At 42.4% G+C, this 20346-nt stretch overlaps 1 protein-coding gene across 1 annotated transcript; it reads right to left on the reverse strand.

The window, feature by feature from the left end:
* Positions 1 to 506: 506 nt before the first annotated feature.
* LOC142662366 (nicotinamide N-methyltransferase-like) lies at positions 507 to 18489 on the reverse strand. The gene is made up of 3 exons (XM_075840593.1): positions 18336 to 18489; positions 1330 to 1537; positions 507 to 972 (listed from the first exon to the last, which is right to left on the reverse strand). The coding sequence occupies exons 1-3, from the start codon at positions 18487 to 18489 to the stop codon at positions 507 to 509; spliced, it is 828 nt and encodes a 275-aa protein (XP_075696708.1).
* Positions 18490 to 20346: the final 1857 nt, after the last annotated feature.

The following is a 20346-nucleotide window of genomic DNA, read 5'->3' on the forward strand; positions in this document are numbered from 1 at the left end:
AAATAAACACTGACTGTATCGAACAAATTTTACCACTTACTTAAAGTACAATGTGTCACGAGAAAACATTCTCAGCATCACTTAAAAAAAATAAAAACGTTCCAAAGTTATTACCACATAAATTAACATGTCAAGTTTGAAAAAAAATGGCCTGGTCCAGTATGTGAAAACAGGCTGTGTCCTCAAGGGGTTAAAGCTTGTAAGGTTCAACCCATGAATTAAGGTCTGTAAAATCTATGGAGCAGGTAGTCCCCCCCCCCCAAGTCAAGGACACAAACCGTTAAATGCTCTATGCTTCACTTTATTAGAATATTTATATAAAGCAGATACGAAACAGAACAACAATGACAAAGCAACTGATCCCAAGATTTCAGACTCCGATGTTGTCCCAGGTGATCAGACTCGGTTTCGGCAATATTATCTAGGACCAGTCCAAGGCCCAAAAAGAACCGAACAATTATTTTTATGTTATTCTATTCTGCACTAAGGAAGCTTCTTTTTGATTGTTAGATCTTTTTTTTAAGCTTAACAGATGAAGTAATGACATGCCGACTCTCCTTGTGAGCTGCAATAAATATGATGGACTTATAGTCAGTAAGGTCACTGACAGCCGTTCTCTCCTTGACATTACAGTAATCAATGATAAATCCTTCTCCAACTACAGCTTTCCTGATAAAATCCTCATCACATGTGAAACCATGGAACTTGTCTTTTCCGACTGTGAAATATGTTGCACCTAAAACGCCAATTATTATGAGGTGCCCTCCAGGTTTTAGCAACCTAGAGAACTTCCTCAAATATCTGATGTAATCATCTTGATCTTTGCTGATAACATCCAGAAGAAAAGCACTGATGACGCAATCGGCTGGTGGTAAGACCAGCGGGTCTGTCATATTCTCTTTCTCCAGGTCGTATTTCACAACATGTTGAATGGCTGATCTCAGTTTTGCTTCCTGGTCCTGAAACTGATCACTGGAAAATAAAGAAGACAAGGAAAGTGATTGTCCCACAGTCAACATCAACATGGTGGCTCAGGACTTAGCACTGGACTATTGACTTGCAATACTAGAGGTCACGCTTGAAATGATCGAAGGCTGATGCACCAATTGTCAGGCTTATACTGCGCCTTTCCAGCATTAATTGGCATAATACTGCCCCTATTGATAAGAACATTAAACTGAGTGGTTAATAAAAACCTACTTAAGTTTTGATTTTGGTTTTAACAGAGTAAGCGTTTTCAGGGCTTTTTGCCCCATCACCTCTTATATTTGTTGTATAAGAAGCCGCAACGACCGTGTTTTTTTCTTGATATTTGTACAACTACATTACCTGTTTTCTTCTGTCTCTTGAAGAAGTGTTGATGTGTGGCCCCAATAAAATGCTCCCGTACGTTCGTCCACCCATCTCTTCAGCTCCATGATGCATCTGTTATTGACCTTCAGCACGATGATGTTTTTGAAAAACTCACAGGCTGAATGTAGATGATGTACAAAGGAACCAAGACTGAGGTCAATTAAGATGTCTCCATTAATATGACCTGCAGAAATAAATGTTTGAATACTGAAACATCTAATATGTTATATTCTTATAGATTTTGCAGATAAACAAGGACATATGTCTCTATCACTTCTAGCAAACCATGTAAACATTGGGTTTCAAAAACCAAAAGTCTGAAAAAGAGATTGAATTATACACAAATGTTCTATAGGTGGTGACATAGGTCTTCAACAAAACCATATATGCCGGTTCAGAAATCCTAACAGTAGACATTATTGTCTTGAAAACATTTTTGGGGAAAATTAAATCAACTATTTAAGGATTTATAAACTTCATTTTGGTTCTTTGGATTTCAATAAATATTCACAGAATAAAGATTCACTTAGGACAAGTTAGGTTTCTGACTTCCACAATATTTTTTCTTGATCTACCCTATGCTGACTTTTTTTTTATATGTCCATCCTAATATGACAACATGCTTTTCCAGTTGCTAAGACTGGGGCAGTAATTTCGCCCTCTCTGATTTCCCACACTCCAAAAAATAAGTTAACCCAATTTACAAATAGTTGTTTACAATTTTTAAAACCAGTTAACCCCTTCCCGACATTTGTCGTAAGTATACATCATGGAGAGCAAGTGCTTCCCGCAAAATGTCATATACTTACGACAAATCGATGGCACCAACTCAGAAGCTGAGTTAGTGCCATCAACACGGCATGTCAGCGGTATCTTACAGCTGGCCCCCTGCTGTTATGGTGGGTACCGAAATTAGCTTAGATCCCGCCATTAACCCCTAAAATGCAGCGGTCAAAAGCGATCGCTGCATTTAAGGTGTTTGCAGCTCATCGGTACCGCAGCAATAAAATCACCAGGGTGTTGGTGGCTGCAATGGCAACCGGAGGCCAAACACTGCACTCCCGGTATGCCCAGTACGGAAAACTTCCAGCCCCAGTGTCACGAAGGGTCTGTGGACCCACTGGGCCATACCGCCTTGGCGGTAGGGCAGCTGGCCAACAGGGCGCAGGTCACAGTCTATGGTATATAGGGTACCTGTGGCAGCACGGACAGTAGCTTGGCAGGTGGACGTCAGGCGTGGAGAAGCAGGCAAGCATGGTATCCAGCACAGTATGACTATAGCAAGCACGACACTAGATCGGGATACAGGTACAGGAACAGGAACAGGAACACTGGGAGCGGAAAACACTAGGGGACCATTTGCATAGATAGACTAAGGGATACAAAACAATGCTCAGGCATAGAACTAGGGGGCTGGACCCCTCTTATAGTCCAGGGTACTCACGGGTCAAAGTTCGTCCATCCGGTCCGATGCGCGCGCTGCCCCTTTAAGAGTGGGCACGAGCGTGCGCGTGCTCCCTACGGGATCCGGCAGAGGTGAGTGGACGCGAGCGCTGGCGTCTACTGAGGAGGAGGCTGGGGCCAGCGCTTGCCGACTCGTGGCTGTGGCTGTCAGGGCAAGGTTGGAACTGACAGCCCGCAGCCACGGACATTACAGTTTCCCCCCTCTCACGCTCCCTCTTCTTGGGACCAGAGCAAGAGAGAAACTTCTTCAGAAGAGTAGGGGCATTGAGGTTCTCCTCTGGCTCCCAGGAACTCTCTTCAGGGCCGAACCCCCTCCAATCCACCAAATAAAAAGTCTTTCCTCTCACTCTCTTGGTGTCCAAGATCTCCTTGACCTCAAAGATGTCCAAAGGGCCGCTGGAGGCAACCGCAGGTCTTGTAATAGCGGTTCAGGATCACTGGTTTCAGGAGGGAGACATGGATGGAGTTGGGAATCCTGAGGGTAGGAGGCAGCCGAAGCTTGTAGGCGACAGGGTTGATTTGTTGCAGGACCTCGAACGGTCCGAGGAACCTGGGGGCAAATTTACATGAGGGTACCCTCAGTCGGATATTCCTAGACGACAGCCAGACCTTAGTGCCAGGAAGAAACCGAGGAGGCTCTCTTCTCCTTGTGTCAGCCTTCCGTTTCATGCGGTCCACTGCCATTAGGATGGAGGCTTGAGTCTGCTGCCCGATTTGCAAAAAGTCTCTAAACGTGGAGTCAGCTGCAGGTACTTCGGAAATATCAGGCACTGGAAGAGGAATTTGTGGGTGCTGGCCGTAGACAATGCAGAACAGTGTATTCCTAGTAGATTCGCTGGTGTGATTATTGTAGGAGAACTCTGCCCATTGGAGCAACTGCACCCAGTCATCATGCTGTTTGGAGATGAAGTGGCATAGGTGGTTCTCCAAAATCTGGTTGATCCTCTCGACCTGACCAGAGGATGGTAGGCAGAAGAAAAGTCCAACTTCACGCCAAGAAGTCCGCAGAGGGCTCTCCAGAACATTGAGGTAAACTGAACCCCCCGATCAGACACAATATGCTGTGGCAAGCTGTGCAGGCGGAAGATGTGTTGAATAAATAACTTGGCCAACTGAGGAGCAGAAGGAAGACCGGTCAGAGGAATGAAGTGGGCCATATTCGAAAATCGGTCCACCACCACCCAGACAGCACTGCATCCAGCAAAGAGAGGCAGGTCCGTAATAAAGTCCATAGCTATATGCTGCCAGGGAGCATCGGGCACAGGCAATGGCTGGAGCAGACCAGCAGGTCTGGAGTGGGTGGCCTTGTTGGCTGCACATATAGCACAGGAAGAAACAAAGTCCACAGTATCGAGCAATTAAATACCGGGTCTTACGGACTCCCGCGTGACCTGCCAGTCTAGAGGAGTGTCCCCAGAGGAGGATTCTTCCACAATCAGCCAGGCGCACAAAAGTACTCCCTGGATGAATGTCCCCGATTTGCAGGGGATTGACCGAGACAATGCAAGACGTATCAATAATGTTCTGTGGATTCTCAATGGTGTCTTCTGTCTCTAAAGACCTGGACAAGGCATCGGCCCTCACATTCTTGTCGGCCAGGCGATAATGAAGCTCAAAATGAAACCTTGCCAAGAACAGTGACCACCTGGCCTGACGAGGGTTCAGCCGTTGGGCCGTCTGGAGGTAGGTCAGATTCTTGTGGTCCGTAAAAATCAAGATTCGGTGAGCTGCGCCCTCTAGTAGATGTCTCCACTTTTCCAGGGCCAATTTGATGGCCAGTAACTCCCGATCCCCAATCGAGTAGTTGCATTCTGCTGAAGAGAAGAGCTTAGAGAAATATCCACATACCCTTGACTTGCCCTTGGGACCTCTCTGGAACAGGAGTGCACCAGCACCGACGGAGGATGCGTCCACCTCCAACGAGAACTGCAGAGAGACATCCGGATGATGAAGGATAGAAGCTGACGTGAAGGAACTCTTCAGACTGTTGAATGCGGACTCTGCCTCGGGAGTCCACACCTTGGCATTCATACCCTTCCTAGTAAGGTTAGAGATGGGAGAAGTCAGTGAGGAGAAGTTCGGAATAAACTGCCTGTAAAAGTTAGCAAATCCCAGAAAGCGCTGTATGGACCTCAAGCCTTGAGGACGTGGCCACTCCAGGCCAGACTTTACCTTCTCAGGGTCCATCTCGAGACCTCGATTCGAGACGATGTAGCCCAGGAAGGGTAGAGCATCCTTGTCAAATACGCACTTCTCCAGCTAGGTGTACAGATGATTCTCCCTTAACCACATCAGAACCTGACGGACATGTCTCTGGTGCGTCATAGGACCTGGGGAGAAAATCAAGATGTCATCAAGGTAGACTACAACACAAACATAGAGGAGGTCACGGAAAATGTCATTCACAAACTCCTGGAAGACCGCGGGAGCACTACACAGGCCGAAGGGCATTACTAGATACTCATAGTGTCCATCACGGGTGTCAAATGCAGTCTTCCATTCATAGCCCTGGCGATTCCGGATTAGGTTGTAAGCCGCATGCAGGTCTAGTTTAGAAAAAATCTTTGCACCAAGTATACGGTCAAACAGTTCGGAGATCAGTGGCAACAGATATTTATTCTTCACCGTGATCTGGTTAAGACCATAAGACCACGGTAGTTGATGCAAGGATGAAGAGAACCATTTTTATTTGTGACGAAGAAGAACCCGGCTCCTGCCGGGGAGGATGACTTTCGTATGAAGCCCCTTTCTAAGTTCTCTTTTACATAGGCGGACATGGACAGAGTCTCTGGCAAGGAGAGAGGATATTATACCCTACCACGGGGAAGGGGATGCACCAGGTATCAGTTCAATAGGGCAGTCATATGCCCGATGTAGAGACAATGTCTCCACCTCCCTCTTGCTGAAGACGTCCGAGAAGGCAGCATAATGAACCAGCAATCCTGCCAATGACCGAGGCAGCGACGGCTGAGCCGAACGAATCCTCACCAGGCAACGACCTTGACACTCAGGACCCCACTGAAGAACCTCTCCCGAATTCCAGTCCAGAACTGGGGCATGCAGTTGGAGCCAAGGCAGGCACAGCAACACAGGGTTAACAGCTTTAGGCAGGACATAAAAAGGTAGAAGTTCGGAGTGAAGAGCTCCCACTTGGAGCCTCAGCGGCTTGGTCATCGCTAAAACCGGGTCTATCAGAGGTAGTCCATTTACTGAAGCAACTGTCAACGGGCTCTCCAGGGGGACGGTGGGCAATTGTAGAAGGTCCACCAGATCTTTGCGAATAAAATTAGCAGCGGAACCAGAGTCCAGATACACAGAGACCTGATGCGTTCCCTCACTGGACACTATAGTCACGGGTATGGACAATTTAGACGGAAGTCCCTCTTTGCCCAAGGTCGTCACTCCAAGCAGCCCTAGGTTTTGGGACTTTTGGGGACACAGGCGCACAAGTTGGCCCTCGAGGCCGCAATAAAGTCAGAGTCCAGATGTGAGTCTGCGTTGTCTCTCTTGGGTAGATAACTTATACTGATCCGTAATTACCAATTTCTTTGAAGGATCGACATCTGAGGACAGCAGGGTTTGCTGCAACGTAGGAACCAGACTAGGAGGGGCTCCCTCCTGTTGAACCGTTCACGGATCCGTATATCGATCCGGGCAGACAGAAGGATGAGTTCATCCAGGGTAGACGCCAGATCCAAGGCGGCAAGTTCGTCTTTAATTCTGGAAGATAGTACGTGCCAGAATGCAGCCACTAAAGCCTAATTGTTCCATGCGAGCTCTCCCGCCTGGGTGCGGAAGTGGATGGAGTACTAACTCACGGAGGTGTCTCCTTGGCGCAGGTCAATCAAAGAAGCCGCTGCAGATGAGACCCGTCCAGGCTCCTCAAACACCATGCGAAAATTCCGGAGGAAGACAGGAAAGTCACGGGTCTCTGGTCCTTGTCTCACCCAGATAGGGTTCGCACATACAAGACCCTTTCCGGTGAGGAGGGAAATGATGAAAGCGACCCTGGCACCATCAGACGAAAATGTCCTAGCATACAAGCTGAAGTGGATCTGGCATTGATTAAGAAAACCACGACAGGTACTTGCATCTCCGTCATAGCGATCAGGAAGTGGCAAAGAAACGCGAGGGCCAATACTGCCAAGAGGTGTAGACTGAGGATCCACATTGCCAGGAGGTGTAGTAGGAGGAACAGCAGCTAGTGCCTCCTGTCGACGTGCAAGAATGTTCAGCGCTTGGAGGAGTTGGTCCTGTCGGAACCGGAGGTCCAGCATATCCGCTCGCATCTCCTGTGTCGTCGTCATAGTCTTGAACCGGCCAGCGGGGTCCATGACCTGACCATGCTGTCACGAAGGGTCTGTGGACCCACTGGGCCATACCACCTTGGGGGTAGGGCAGCTGGCTAACAGGGCGCAGGTCACAGTCTATGGTATATAGGGTACCTGTGGCAGCACAGACAGTAGCTTGGCAGGAACTAGGCAGTGGGTGGACGTCAGGCGTGGAGAAGCAGGCAAGCGTGGAATTCCAGCACAGAATGACTATAGCAAGCACGGCACTAGACCGTGATACAGGTACAGGAACGGGAACAGGAGCACTGGAAGCAGAAAACACTAGGGAACCATTTGCATAGACAGACTAAGGGATACACAACAACGCTTAGGCATAGAACTAGGGGGCTGGACCCCTCTTATAGTACAGGCTACTCGCGGGTCAAAGTTCGTCCATCCGGTCCGATGCGCGCGCTGCCCCTTTATGAGCAGGCACAAGCGTGCGCGCGCACTCTACGGGATCCGGCAGAGGTGAGTGGGTGCGAGCGCTGGCGTCTCCTGAGCAGGAGGCTGGGGCCTGCACTTGCCGACTCGTGGCTGCAGCTGTCAGGGCAAGGTTGGAGCTGACAGCCCGCAGCCACATACATTACACCCAGCTCAGAGGCGGGGCTTATAAGGCCTCCGTGGCCCTCTGCAAGTTGTCACCAGCCCCCCAGGAGATGAGCCGGTGTCATCAGCTGTATGTTAGAGCTGTACCTGTAATGTGCAGCTAGCTCCGATACCTGGCATTAACCCCTAGAAAGCGATCGCTGCATCTTTGTGGTTGTCAGCAGATCGTCAGCTCTGCCCTGCAATTGCAGGTTAGCCGACTGCTACTATGGCAACAGGAGAACTAACAATCACCTCCTTCTCTGCCATTAAGGAAGCCGATTAGGCCCCTCACAGAGGCGAAGCCTAATCGGCTTGCTGTCAGTGACTGACTGACAGATTTAATACATTGCACTACATAGGTAGTGCAATATATTAGAAAAAAATCTGACAGTTGGAACTTCAAGTCCCCTAGTGGGACTAAAAAAAAAGTGGAAAAAAAAAGTGGTAAAAAATATAATAAAAGTTTCAAGTAATAAAATAAAACACAATCGCCCTTTTTCCCTTATTCCTTATCATTGAAAAAAAATAAATAAACCATACATATTTGCTATCGCCGCGACCGTAACGGCCTGAACTATAAAAATATTGTGTTGTTTATTCCACGCGGTGAACGGCGTAAAAAAAAAAGTAAAAAACAATGTCAGAATTTCAGTTTTTTGGTCACAAAATTGAAAATAAAAAGTGATCAAAAAGTCTCATGTATCCAAAAATGGAACCTTTAAAACTTGAAGCTCGTCTCGCAAAAGAAAAGCCCCATACAGCTCCGTCGATGAAAAAATAAAAAAGTTATGGTTCTAACAACATGGCAACAGAAAAAAAATATATTCTTTTTACAGAAGTAATTTTATTGTGCAAAAAGTTGTAAAATATAATAAAGTGCTTTAAATTAGTTATCGCTGGAATCGGACGGACCTGCAGAATAAGGTTAGCATGTAATTTATAACGCATGGTGAACGCTGTATAAAAAAAATAAAATAAAAATGCCAGAATTGCTGTTTTATGGACACCTTGCCTCCCAAAAAATAGGATAAAAAGTGATCAAAAAGTCGCATGTACCCCAAAATGGTACCAATAATAACTACAGCTCATCCTGCAAAAAAACATCCCTCATACCACTACATCTATGAAAAAATTATATTAATGCTCCCAAAGTTCAAGAAAGAAAAAATATGCAGTTGTGCCGGTTCGAGTGGAACATTTCTTCTGTTTCAAGAGGCGATTTATCGAGGCCCTAAAATTATGGATCCAGGAAGGGGAGGGCCCAAACATATCTGCTGGAAGCGAGCGTGCCCGTATTTTACCAGGACAATACTTCCCAGCAAAATTCCCCAAACTGCAAAGGTGCGGAGTGTGGACCAAAAGGTGGATAAGGAAGTACATTTATCACTGCGACACCGGCCTGTGCAGAAAGGATTGCTTCGCTGCATAACACACATCTATGTATTTTTTTTTTTTTTTTAACTCATTATAATACCGCCTGAATATGCCCCTGATGTACTCTGCCCAGTTTACATATGCCCCCACATTATAAGCGGAATCACCAGCAATACTCAAACAAAACTTCAACCAAGCCAACAAATCTACGCTTCAAAAGCCAAATGAGCTCCCTCCCTTCTGAACCCTACAGCGTGCCCGACCAGGTGTTTACTTCCACATATATGGCATCGCCATACCCGAGAGAACCCTTTTAACAATTTTTGGGGTGTGTGTCTCCAGTGGCATAAGCTGGGCATGACATATTTGCCACTGAAATGCCATATCTGGGGAAAAATTTAAATTCTTACTTTGCACCATCCGCAGTGCAATCATTTTTAGAAAAGACCTGTGGGTGAAAATGCTCACTACACCCCTTAATAAATGCCTTGAAGGATGTAGTTCCCAAAATGGGGTCACTTCTCAGGGTTTTTTTTTATTATTTCACATCAGAGCCTCTGCAGTTGTGAACCAATACTTTGTAAGTTGCCAAATTAGGCCTCAATTTCGCATGGTACTCTTTCACTCCTAAGCCCTGTCGAATGCCCAGGCAAAAGATTAGTGCCCCATGTAGGGTGATTCTAAAACCGGGAAACACAGCATAGTAATTAGAGAGCTGTCTTGTTATGGTGGCACAAGCTGGGCACCACGTATAGGCATATCTATAAAAAAAAAGAAAAAACATTTCACTCTGCAACATCGAGTGCACACTAATTTCTGCAAAACACCTGGTTAACATGCTCACTACACCCCTAGGTGAAATCTTTGAGGGGTGTAGTTTCCAAAATAGGCTCACTTCTGAGGGGTTTCTACTGTTTGGTCCCACAGGAGCTTTGCAAATACGACATAGCGACTTGAAATCAATCCAGCAAAATCTGCACTCCAAACTCAAATGCCACTGCTTCCCTTCTGAGCCCTACCGTGTGCACAAAAAGCAGCTTATGACCACATATGGGGTATTGCCATACTCGGGAGAAATTGCTTTACAAATGTTGGGATGCTTTTTCTCCTTTATTTTTTGAGAAAATGACACATTTTGAGCTAAAGATACGTCTTATTGATGTCTTATTACACCAGCAATACTTAACCCCTTCCCGACATCCGCCGTATATATACGGCACTGCCGGGAAGGTGTTCCCGCAAAGCGCAGTACAGTTACGGCGCTGTGATGGTGCGGGCTCAGGAGCAGAGCCGGCACCATCACCGCGGGGTGACATCTGTATTATACAGCTGGCACCCTCCTGTAACTGCCAGGACCGGAGCTATTCTCCGATCCGGCAGATTAACCCCTCAGATGCTGCGCTCAATAGAGTTTTCACCCGACCGGCAACCCAGTGCCGAGTCTGCCTTGTATGGGAGCAGATGAGGACCCGCCTGCGGCGTGTCCTCATAGGCTTGCTGTCAGTGAATAACTGACAGCGCTAATACACTGCACTACGTATGTAGTGCAGTGTATTAGAGTAGCGATCGGGGCATCAGGCCCTCATGTCCCCTAGTGGGACAAGTCAAAAAAGTAAAAAAAAGTTAATAAAAATGTGGTAAAACTATAAAAACACACACATTTCAAATAAAAATAAAGCTAAACTGACTTTTTTCGCATAGTAAGTCTTTTATTATGGGAAAAACCGTAAAAATTAAAAAAAAACTATACATAATTGGAATCGCCACGTCCGTAACGACCCAAACTACAAAACTATTATGTAATTTATCCCGCACGGTGAACGCCGTAAAAAAAAACCATGAAAAACAACGTCAGAATCTTTGTTTTTAGGTCACATCTCCTTCCAAAAAATGCTATAAAAAGTGATCAAAAAGTCACATTTACTCCAAAATAGTACTAATAAAAACGGCAATCCGTCCCGGAAAAAGTAATCCCTGACACCGCTTTGTGCACGCAAAAATAAAAAAGTTATGGGTCTTAGAATATGGCGACACAGAAAACAAATGATTTTATAAAAAAAGTGATTTTATTGTGCAAAAGCCGCAATACATAAAAAAAAAACTATACATAATTGGTATCGGCGCGTACGTAACGACCCAAAATACAAAAAAATTATGTCATTTATCCCGCACGGTGAACGCCGTAAACAAAAACCATGAAAAACAACGCCAGAATCTTTGTTTTTAGGTCACATCTCCTTCCAAAAAATGCTATAAAAGGTGATCAAAAAGTCACATTTACTCCAAAATAGTACTAATAAAAAACGACAATCCGTCCCGCAAAAAATAATCCCTGACACCGCTTTGTGCACGCAAAAATAAAAAAGTTATGGGTCTTAGAATATGTCGATACAGAAAACAAATGATTTTATAAAAAAAGTGATTTTATTGTGCAAAAGCCGCAATACATAAAAAAACTATATAAATTTGGTATCGACGTAATCGTATCGACCCGCAGAATAAAGCTAACATGTAATTTAGGGCGCACTGTGGATGCCGAAAAAAAAAAACCAATAAAAAAAATATTCCAGAATTGCTTGTTTTTGGTAATTTCCTTTACCAATACAATGAAATAAATATTGATCAAAAAGTCGTATGTGTTCTAAAATGGTACCAATAAAATCTACAGCCCGTCTCGCAAAGAACAAGCCCGCACACCGCTCCATCAACTGAAAAATAAAAAAGTTATAGCACTAGTAATGAGGTGATGAAAAAACATCTCAATGCCCAGGCCGGAGGGGAACATTCCTTCAGTTTCAGGGAAGGGACATAGCACATCCGCTGGAAGCGAGGGCGCCCGTATTATACCAGCGCAAAACTTTCCCAGTAATATTTCCCAAACTACGAAGGAGAAAAAGTCCCCAAAAGGTGCAGAGCGTTACAAAAGGGGGATAAGAAAGAAAACCGTTTATCAGTGTGACACCGGCCTGTGCATAACGGATCGCTTCACAGCATAACACACATCTATGGATAATTTTATTATTTACCCCATTATTATACCCTCTTATTATGCCCTGATGTTCTCCGCACAGATTACATATACCCCTGATATACTCCGCACAGATTACATATACCCTGATGTACTCCGCACAGCTTACATATACCCTGATGTACTCCGCACAGATTACTTATGCCCCCACATTATAAACGGAAATACCAGCAAAACCCCAAACAGAACTATTACCAAGCAAAATCCATGCTCAAAATGGCGGTCTTTCCCTTCTTAGCCCTACAGTGTGCCCAAACAGCAATTTATGGCCACAAGTAAGGCATTACCATACCCGGGAGAACCCGCTTAACAATTTATGGGGTAAGATTCTCTAGGGGCACAACATATTGTGCGGTGAATGGGCAGATCAGTGGAGAAATTGCAATTTTCACTTTGCACCATCCACTGCGTATTCATTTCTGAAAAACACCTGTGGAGTCTAAATTCTCACTACACCCCTTGATAAATGCCTTTAGGGGTGTTTTTTCTAAAACGGGGTCACTTTTGTTTGGTACATCAGTGGTTTTGCAAATGCAACATGCTGTCCGCAAACCATTCCAGCAAAATCTACGCTCCAAAAGATAAATACCACTCCTTTTCTTCTGAATGCTCCCATATACGTAAACAGCTGATTATAACCACATATGGGGTGTTACCGTACTCGGGAGAAATTTCTTTACAAATGTTGGGGTGCTTTTTCTTCTCTATTCCTTGTAAAAATGAAAAATGTTGATCTAAAACGACATTTTGTTGGAAAAAAAAATTTTTTTTTCATTTTCATGGCTTAATTCCAATTAATTCAGCAAAAAACCTTTGGGATCAACATTTTCACTATACCCCTAGATTATTCCTCAGGGGGTGCAGTTTCCCAAATGGAATCACTTTTGGGGTGTTTCCACTGTACTAGTACTCCAGGGGCTCAGCATATGTGACATGGCGCCCAGAAACCATTCCAAAATCCAAATGTTGCTAGTTCCATTCTGAGCCCTACCGTGTGTCCAAACAGATGTTTGTGACCACATGTTGGGTATTGTTTTACTCGGGAGAAGTTGCTTTACAAATTTTATGGTGGTTTTTCTCCTTCAGTCCTTGTGGAAATGAAAAAAAAATATCTAAACCTACATTTTCTTTGAAAAAATTTAGATTTTCATTTTTACGGCCTACTTCCAATAAGTTCTGTAAAACACCTGTGGGGTCAAACTGCTCACTGTACCCCTAGATCATTTCCTCATGGGGTGTAGTTTCCAAAATGGGTTCACTTGTTGGGAGTTTCAACTGTTTTGTCCCCTCAGGGGCTTTGCAAATGTGACATGGCCTCCGCAAACCATTCCTGCTAAATTTGAGCTCCAAGAGCCAAATGGCGCTCTTTCCATTCTAAGCCCTGCCGTGTGTACAAACAACCGTTTATTACCACATGTGGGGTATTGTTTTACTTGGGAGAAATTTCTTTACAAATTTTATGGTGCTTTTTCTCCTTTAGTCCTTGTGGAAATGAAAAAATATTAGCTAAACCTACATTTTATTTGAAAAAATTTAGATTTTCATTTTCACATTCCACTTCCAAAAATTTCTGCAAAAAACCTGAGGGGTCAAAATGCTCACTATACCCATAGATAATTTCCTCAAGGGGTATAGTTTCCAAAATGGGGTCACTTGTTGGGGGTTTCCACTGTTTTGTCACCTCAGGGGCTTTGCAAATGTGACATGGCCTCCGCAAACCATTCCTGCTAAATTTGAGCTCCAAGAGCCAAATGGCGCTCTTTCCCTTCTAAGCCCTGCCGTGTGTCCAAACAACCGTTTATTACCACATGTGGGGTATTGTTTTACTCGGGAGAAATTGCTCTACAAATGTTGTGGTGCTTTTTCTACTTTAGTTCTTTTGGAAATGAAAAACATTTTTGGGGGGATTTCCACTGTTTTAGTTCCACAAGACCTGTTCAAAGCTGACATGCTGCCTAAAATATATTCTAATAAAAAGGAGGCCCAAAATCCACCAGGTGCTCCTTTGCTTCTGAGGCCGGTGCTTCAGTCCAGTAGCACACTAAAGCCACATGTGGGATATTTCCTAAAACTGTAGAACCTAGGCAATAAATATTGAGTTGCATTTCTTGGGTAAAACCTTCTGTGTTACAAAAAAAATGGATTCAAAATGAATTTCTGGAAAAAAATAATGAACGTTGTAAATTTCACCTCTACTTTGCCTTAATTCCTGCGCAATGTCTAAAGGGTTAAGAAACTTCCTAAATGCTGTTTTGAATACTTTGAGGGGTGCAGTTTTTAAAATGGGGTGACTTATTGGCGGTTTCTAATATCTAAGGACCTCAAAGCCACTTCACAACTGAACTGGCCCCTGTAAAAATAGCATTTTGAAATTTTCTTGAAAATGTGAGAAATTGCTGCTAAAGTTCTAAGCCTTGTAACGTCCTAGAAAAATAAAATGGTGTTCAAAAAACGATGCCAATCTAAAGTAGACATATGGGGGATGTTAGTTAGCAACATTTTTGTGTGGTATAACTGCCTGTCTTACAAGCAGATACATTTAAAATTGAGAAAAATGCTAATTTTTGCAATTTCTCGCTAAATTTTGGTGTTTTTCACAATTAAATACTGAATGGATCGGGCAAATTTTTCCAGTAACATAAAGTCCAATGTGTCACAAGAAAAGAATCTCAGAATCGCTTGGATAGGTAAAAGCATTCCGGAGTTATTACCACATAAAGTGAAACATGTCAGATTTGAAAAATGAGGCTCTGTCAGGAAGGTCAAAAGTGGCCAAAGAGGGAAGGGGTTAAACAAAACTACTACTAAGCAAAATCCACGCTCCAAAAGCCAAATGGCGCTCCCTTCCTTCTGAGCCCTACAGTGTGCCCAAACAGCAGTTTACTTCCACATATATGGCTTTGCCATACTCAGGAAAACCCTTTTAACAATTTTTGGGGGGTGTGTCTCCAGCAGCACAAGCTGGGCACTACATATTTGCCACTGAAATGGCATATCTAGGGGAAAATGCTAAAGCTACGTCTTATTGAAAAAAAAAGGAATTATTTATTTTCACTGCCCAATTCAAAAAAGATCTATAAAACACCTGTGGGCTCAAAGTGCTCCATAAACCCCTAGATTAATTCCTCAAGAGCTGTAGTATCCCAAGTGGAGTCACTTTTGGATAGTCTCTACTGTAGTGGTACCTTGGGGGCTTTACAAAAGCGACATGGCGTCAAGAAACCAATCCAGCAAAATCTGTGCTCCAAAAGCCAAATGGCGCTCCTTCTCTTCTGATCCTTGCCATGCGCCCAAACAGCAGTTTATGATCACATATGAGGTATTTACATACTCCAGAGAAGTTGCTTCACAAATGTTGGGTTCTTTTTTTCCTTTATTTGTTGAGAAAATGAAAATGTTGAGGTAAAGCTACATCTTATTGAAGAAAAGGGATTATTTTTATTTTCACTGCCCAATTCTAATAAAATCTATTAAACACCTGTGGGGTCAAAATGCTCACTACACCCCCTAGATGAATTCCTCATGGGGTGTAGTTTCCAAAATGGAGTCACCTTTTGAGAGTTTACACTGTTTTATCCCCTCAGGGGCTTTGCAAATGTGACATGGCCTCTGCAAATCATTCCTGCTAAATTTGAACTCCAAAAGCCAAATGGCGCTCTTTCCCTTCTAAGCCCGACCGTGTGTCCAAACAGCCGTTTATGACCACATGTGGGGTATTGTTTTACTCGACAGAAATTGCTTTACAAATTTTATGGTGCTTTTTCTCCTTTAGTCCTTGTGGAAATTAGAAAAATAAATAGCTAACCCTACATTTTCTTTGAAAGAATGTCGATTTTCATTTTCACGGCCTAATTCCAATAATTTCTGCAAAAAAATTGTGAGTTTAAAATGCTCGCTATACCCCTAGATAATTTGTAGTTTCCCAAATGGGGTAAAATTTGGGGGATTTCCACTGTTTTGGCACTGCAAGAGCCCTTCAAACCTGACATGGTGCCTAAAATATATTTTAATAGAAAGGAGGCCCAAAACCCACGAGGTGCTCCTTTATTCTGAGGCCAGTGCTTCAGTCCATTACCACACTAGGGCCACATGTGGCATATTTCCTAATACTGCAGAACCTGGGAAACAAATATTGAGTTGCGATTCTCTGGTAAAACTTTCTGTGTTACAAAAAAATGGATTAAATATGAATTTCTGCAAAAAAAAAAAAGGAAATTTATAAATTTTACCTCTACTTTGCTTTAATTCCTGTGAAACGTCTGAAGGGTAAAGAAACTTTCTAAATGCTGTTTTGAATACTTTGACGGATGACATTTTTAAAATGGGGTGACTTATTGGGGGTTTCTAATATATAAGGCCCTCAAAGTCACTTCACATCTGAACTGGTCCCTGAAAAAATAGCCACTTCGAAAACTTGTCTATGATTTTCAATGAGAAATTTCAATAAGTCATCTCCAAAAGCCATGTCAGGTTTATCTGAAAAGTAATTCTCCAGAAATTGTCTGGAATCAGTCATGTACATGATAGAGCTTATGGGGACTGGAATCCATCATCTACTCTTGTATCACAGACGGGGTGACTATCTCTAGACCGGGGCACAAGGTCTTCATATAATTACTAGGATTCAATTTACAAAGTGTGTTACTAAGAATAACTTATCACATGATGACTTATTATATTCATGAGTCGGTCATGGAAACTTGTGTTATAATAAATTCACATAGAGAAATAATGATCTTTAAAGAAACAAATCTAATTTATTGTTTACCCCCTTAAAGTCCAAGCCATTTTTTTTTTTTTAATAAACAGATTTTTATTGATCCAGTATACATCTAATCATTACATACAGCAATGAAACATTGTAAACACAGCATTGGGATAAGGATCACATTTTTTACAGAAAAAAACAAAAAAGAAACATACAAACAAACAAACAAAACTCCGGATCCAGACACAACAAATTGACCACATATTCGACTAAGGTAATCATAAGAGTATGTCGGAGTAAGTAGAGTCAGTCCATTGATCCCATAAGGAAGTACGAGCGTAGGACCCTTGAATAGAGGCTAAAGCGCGTTCCATAACACAATTATTGTTAACATATAAAATCACTTCACTCATACTAGGCACTTTTGTAGATTTCCAGTATTTTGCAATCAATATTTTTGCAGACAGCAATACATGAAAAAGCACGTTTCTGACACCCGGAGAGAAATCCACCAATCCCACATGCAGTAGGGCTAGAGCAGGGGCGAGCTGAATGTCAACCCCTAAAAGAGATCGTAAGAAATGTTCTACTTGCTGCCAAAAGCTGGACAATACTGTACACTCCCAGAAAATGTCCAAGCCATTTTTTGATTTTTAATTTTACACTCCTGCATTCTATGAGCCATAACTTTTTTATTTTTCCATGAATGGAGTGGTGTGGAGGCTTGTTTTTTGTGGGAGGTGTTGAGGGGATGATAATTAGCAACTATTTTATGTGGTATTACTATCTGTCTTAGAAGCAGATACATTTAAATTTAGAAAAATGCACATTTTTTATTTTCTTTTTTGGCTAAATTTTGGTGTTTTTCACAATTAAATACTGAATATAACCACCAAATTTTACCTCTAACTTAACGAACAATATGTCATGAGAAAACAATCTCAGAATCGCATAACAAAGTTATTACCACATAAATTGACACGTCAGATTTGAAAAATAAGACTATGTCAGAAAGGTCAATTGTGCCTGCAGCAGGAAGGAGTTAAACATCGAACTGTAGATCTAGAGATCAGGTTCCAGTTTATAAAAAAAAATGGTTAGAAAAGATCAGAAAATAACTGCATCTTATACTGATAAATCACAAATTATCAGATAACAGCAAATTTAGGTAATTGCACCCACAAATAGAATTTTTGAGATGCCCTTCAAAATGTTTTCCAGGAATTCTTGAATTTAGAGAAGAGAAAACAATGACTTTACTGAAGCCTGACATCTTATATTCTTCATCATATGCAATGACTAGAGCTTTGCCCGGCTCCCTGTGATTTTCCAGTTGCTAAGACTGGGCAGTATTTTCACCCTCTCTGATCTCCCACACCCCCAAAAAAAAGTTTGCTCAATTTGTATTCAATTGTTTAAAACCGGTTAAAAATAAAAGAATACACATGTCAACGTATATTAGGAGTAATAAAATCAGGATACATACCCACTGCAAAAACTTGTCTATGATTATCAATGACAAATTTCAAGGTGTCATCTCCAAAGACCATGTCAGGTTTATCTGAAAAGTAATGCTCTAGATGTTGCCTTGAATCATAGCCATGTACATGATAGAGCTTATGGGGACTGGAATCCATCATCTACTCTTGTATCACAGACGGGGTGACTACCTCTAGACTGAGGCACAAGGTCTTTATATAATTACCAGGATTCAATTTACAAAGTGTGTTACTAAGAATAACTTATCACGTGATGACTTATTATATTTATGAGCCGGTCATGGGAACTTGTGTTATCATAAATTCACATAGCGAATTAATGACCTTTAAATAAACAAATCTATTTGATTGTTAACCCCTTAAAGTCCAAGCCATTTTTTTAATTTTTAATTTTACACTCCCCGTTTTCTATGAGCCATAACATTTTTATTTTTCCATCAATGGAGTGGTGTGAAGGCTTGTATTTTGTGAGAGGAGTTGTAGTTTCTATTGCCACCATCTAAAGTATCATATAATATACTGGGAAACTGAGAAAAATTAAAAAATTAAAAATTCCATGTGGGGTGGAATTGGAAAAAATTGTGATTCCTTAATTTTCTTTTGGGGTTTGTTCTTACATCTTTCGTATCTTACATCTTTCTTACATCATATTATGTGGAAAAATAGACAAATTAACTTTATTATTAGCTTTATTCTGATGGTCAATACGATTATGGAGATACCAAATTTATATATGTTTTTTTTTTGGAACCTATGACTTTTTGATTACTTTTTATTATATATGTTCACCGTGCACATTAAATAATGCTATATTTTAATATTTTTCACTTTCATGGACACAGCAATACCAATTTTGTTTATTTTTTCTATTTTTACATTACTTCAGAGGAAAATGGGAAAAGGGTTTTTATTTAACCTTTTATTTTTTCAATAGTAAAATCGTTAATCTATAGCAGTGTATAGTCATTTTTAGAGGTTTAACAGAGGCAGAGTGAAGGCAGATCATGTCGTGGGGGGCCGATGAACTGTCGGAGGCTCTTTATAACGCCTCAGATGCTGTGGTCGCGATTGACCACAGCATTTGAGGGATTAAACGGCCAGAAACACTGCGATCTTTGTTCCTGGGCGTTAGTTCCAGGTGTTAGCTGTCATACACAGGTGTCAGCTCCATACATCACCCCCCGCACCATGGCGTGCAGCTACGTCATGGTGCGTGAATGGGTTAAAGAAGCAATGAGACAAAAACAAAACAGAAAATTGTCTCAGTCAATTTGTCAGGATGCAAAGCTTTATAGTCCTAACAAGCTCTTCGGGTGGAGTCTCCTTATCTATACTGCCATGCTACTGCATAGTAGTGCTATACTCACAATTCCCTATGAGTGCAGTCTGGTAATGGGTTATGGGCAGTATGACTGGGTACTCTGTGCGGTCTTATTAGAACCTTGTAGTCTGGGTGCAGATGGTAAGGCTGGGCGGCTTAGCACATAACACTTGCAGTCATATACCCCAATAGGTATTGTATTCTATGCGTCAAATCTGCAGACCTCCTGCTGGATGCTTGCATATAGAGGTAATGTGGTTTGTGCACTACTCTTATTATATTTGGCGCATTTTTACCAGTTTGACAAAAATGGAGGCAGTCACTAACCCCACATAAACAACACAAAAGTTTGAACAGCACATTCCAACAAAATGAAACAAAACGTGTATACAGGTGCAAAAACACCTGTGACTGCAAATATACAGCAGACAAAAAAATGGTGACAGCACACTGCGAACACCAATGCCACCTAAAGCACTAAATATAAAAAAATTAAGCATTGGATAGATAGATAAATAATATCCACTATAACAATATAAAACACAGTGTGTTCATCCTGAATAGAAAAATCTCTGGGTTTCCTATCGGACTGCTTCACCAGATCTCATAGTCAGACTTCCCATATTTTTAGTGATCGTACTCATGTGTATTTTGATGTCTCTCTTCTGTTTTTGACT

The sequence above is a fragment of the Rhinoderma darwinii genome, chromosome 10 (assembly GCF_050947455.1).
Source record: "Rhinoderma darwinii isolate aRhiDar2 chromosome 10, aRhiDar2.hap1, whole genome shotgun sequence".
In the NCBI taxonomy this organism is placed as follows: Eukaryota; Metazoa; Chordata; class Amphibia; order Anura; family Rhinodermatidae; genus Rhinoderma; species Rhinoderma darwinii.